The 3,012-nt window shown below is 59.5% G+C and overlaps 1 protein-coding gene across 1 annotated transcript; it reads left to right on the forward strand.

The window, feature by feature from the left end:
* Nucleotides 1-242: 242 nt before the first annotated feature.
* Nucleotides 243-2,227, forward strand: LOC112103307 (phospholipase A2 inhibitor and Ly6/PLAUR domain-containing protein-like; the record flags this gene model as incomplete). Its single annotated transcript, XM_026661748.2, has 3 exons — nt 243-359; nt 1,570-1,722; nt 2,087-2,227. Coding segments are annotated over 3 exons (411 nt in total), but the record flags the coding sequence as incomplete, so codon positions are not given.
* Between the last annotated feature and the right edge of the window lie 785 nt (nt 2,228-3,012).

Consider the following 3,012-nt stretch of genomic DNA (forward strand, 5'->3'; position numbering starts at 1 on the left):
GTGACTGGGCACGTTTCAGAGCTGGCCAGAGGCCAAGGGCATTTCGACCGGGGATTGTCTGTTGTGTGACAGGCAGCAGATCTGAATTTCAGTAGCAGCTCAAGGCTATATGAAGGGTCATTCTGTGTGATCCCCAGCCGGTGTCGGGGGGGCGCAGCTGCACTGGAGTCAGTGAGGCCAGGGCCCAGCCGGTGTCAGGGCGGCGCAGCTGCACTGGAGTCATGTTCTCTCTCCGTCTCCAGGGGCCGGTCTGCGGTGTGAGGTTTGCGATGGATCAGGAACCACCTGCACGGGCGATCTAGATACCTGCCGAAATAGGGAAGACTCTTGTGGCATCACTGTGACAGAAGACACAGCGGGTAGGTGAGATGGACCCTACTCAACATGGGTCAGTGAAGATGGTGGGGATCCAGGATGCCTGGGTCCTCTCCTCGTCCCAGCTCTGGGAAGGGCGTGGGGTGGATGGGTCTGAGCAGCGGTTAAGGAGCCAGGACGCCTGGGTTCTATGCCACACCCTGTGGCTAGCTCCCCAACGGGGCCTTTGGCTTAGCACTGCGATGCCGAACCCCCAGGTGACTCGCCAGCCAGTGGGACGGGACCGGGCTCCCCGTTGGGTGCATGGGGAGAGGGAGGTGTCTGAGGATGGGATCCACAAAAGCCAGCCAATAGGAAATGCTGAGGAGAGGGGTGTGGCCTAAGCCCCGCCCCTCACCCTAAGTTCGGCCCTGAGTCCCGGCGGCACGGAGATGCCCAGCTCTGCTTGGGGTCCACAGCCGGGAACCCCTCACCAGGTCAGCCCTTCCTTGACTATGACGGCAGTGGAAGAGGGGCTGCCAGGAGACCCCAGCGGCTGGGCGCTCAGCTGGGCCATGGGGGAGCCAAGTGGGAGCCGAATTTGGCCGGGGTCTTCAGCCCAGATCTCTCCCCTCCTACGGTGGTGCCCGACCCCTTGGCCTCCGAGTGGGTCTCTCAGTCTGCCTTTTTGAAGTTGCCCCACATTGTATGAAATAGTTAAACATTCTCTGGACCCTGATTCCCCCACATCCATGGGGAGCATCCGACCCCCCGGGCTCTTGGGTATATGGGAGGCAACCCCCCTCCATCTCCTGCCCTGGCTGGGCTTTGTGCAGGGCCCGATCCATTGGTTGTGCTCTGAGGGCGTCCCCAGGATCAGGCCCCACAGGTGATATCGTCAGGGGAAGGCCTAGTCTGTGAATCCCGCCGTGGCTCAGGGGTGAGCGGGATGCATGGTGCTGGGGTTTGGGTGGCCCTGCACATACCCACTGGTAGAAACTTTGGCAACAAAAGGACTTTATGGGCAGGAGATTCGGGGCCCCCAGGGTTAGGCATCGGCTGAGTAGGCAGTTGGAGGATCTAAATGCTGGATTTTGCTCCTGAAATCGCTTTCTCTAGCCCTGCGGGACGTGGGGTGAGTCACTTTCCTCACTGTGTGCCTCAGTTTCCCGATGGGTAGAGGAAGGCTAATGGCACAGGGCCGTCGTTGTGAAGAGGGCGTCGATGGGGTGAGAGTGGAATGGGAATAAATCTCAGACTTCTCCTCCTGTGCAGCGGGAAGGAAGACCCAGAACGTTCTCAAGAGCTGTTTGTCACCCAGCCAATGTAAAGCTGGAGCCATCTCTATGAATTTTGGGACAGCAAAGGCCAGAAGGATGAGCATCACCTGCTGCCAGACAGACAGCTGCACACCGGACTCTGTTAAAGGTACATCTCCGCAGCTCCTCCCTCATCCCCTGCACCTCCTGATGCCTGGAACCTGCCCCACGTTAACTTCCGGAGCCTGGTCCTCCCACCCTGCAGGGGGCGCCCCATTGAATAACATTGAGCCCCTGGGTGGGTGGAGTTTAGTGGGCGGGGCTCTAGGCTGCCCCCAGGTGTGAACCCAGCTGACCCCACCCTGCTGCAAACCTCTCCCCTGCCCCTGCTGCCCCCGGCGTCCCCAGAGCTACAGCTCCCCCTGCAGGGGGCGCCCAGGGCTGAGCTGTGCAGCCCCCAGCTGCTCTCCCTGCCCCAACGCCGCCTGGGGCTCGTCCCCCGAGCTGACTGCGTTTGCTCCACTTCTTCCCAGTGCCCCCGGCTGACACCAAACCCAATGGCCGGCGCTGCCGTGGCTGCTACGCTCTGTCCTCTCAGCAGTGCCGTGAAGAGACCATACGGTGTACTGGAGCCGAGACCCAATGTTTGGACGTCGCCGGGCCCCTAAAATCTGGTAACATCCGTTCATTTATTCTGGGGGTATTTTTCCTCTGCTGTTTCCCCCCCGCGTAGAGCAGAAGTGAGACGCTGGGTGGAGGCCACTAGGGAAAGGTATCGGCTGCAGATCAGGACACCTGGGATCTGTTCCCAGCACTGGCCCCCGGTGTGACCTTGCGCCAGTGTCTCCCCCTCCCTGTTCCTCTGGTTCTCCTCCATCCGTTGCCTGTCTATAGTTCAGTCTCTGAGCTCTTCATGGTAGGGTCTGATATAGTATTGGGAGCCCCGTCATGCCTGGACTGCGCAGACCCCCAGGGAAGAAAAGGGACCCAGGCTGTGCTGGGGTCTAAAAACCCATAGGGAGATATAGTCTGTGCCCCAAAGAGCCTGCAATCTCTGTAGGCATAGTGGGGATCATTCTCCCCATTTAACAGATGGGGAAACAGAGGCACTGAGCAGTGCCGTGACTTGCCCAAGGTCACACCGGGAGGCTGTGGCAGGGCTCGGAACTGAGCCTAGATTTGCAAAGTCCCATCATGGTGCCTTAACTCACTATGAAGCCACCCTTCTTAGAGATCCCACTCCTGCCACCAACAGGGAGCTGCTGCTTTGTTAGATGAACTGTGGGGATAAAACAGGCATGAGCCAATCCAGGTGTTGTTTGTGGGACCTAGGTCGGGACTGCAAGTGACTTGTTCATGGACACACTGTGAGTCTGTGTCACATTAAAGGAGCAGGGGGAAGCCATCCAGGGCCAGACATGCTGGGGAGAGCAGAGGAGATGGGGAGATGGAGGCTGTG

This window comes from Terrapene carolina, unplaced genomic scaffold, assembly GCF_002925995.2.
Source record: "Terrapene carolina triunguis isolate 2854851 unplaced genomic scaffold, T_m_triunguis-2.0 Scaffold16645, whole genome shotgun sequence".
In the NCBI taxonomy this organism is placed as follows: domain Eukaryota; kingdom Metazoa; phylum Chordata; order Testudines; family Emydidae; genus Terrapene; species Terrapene triunguis.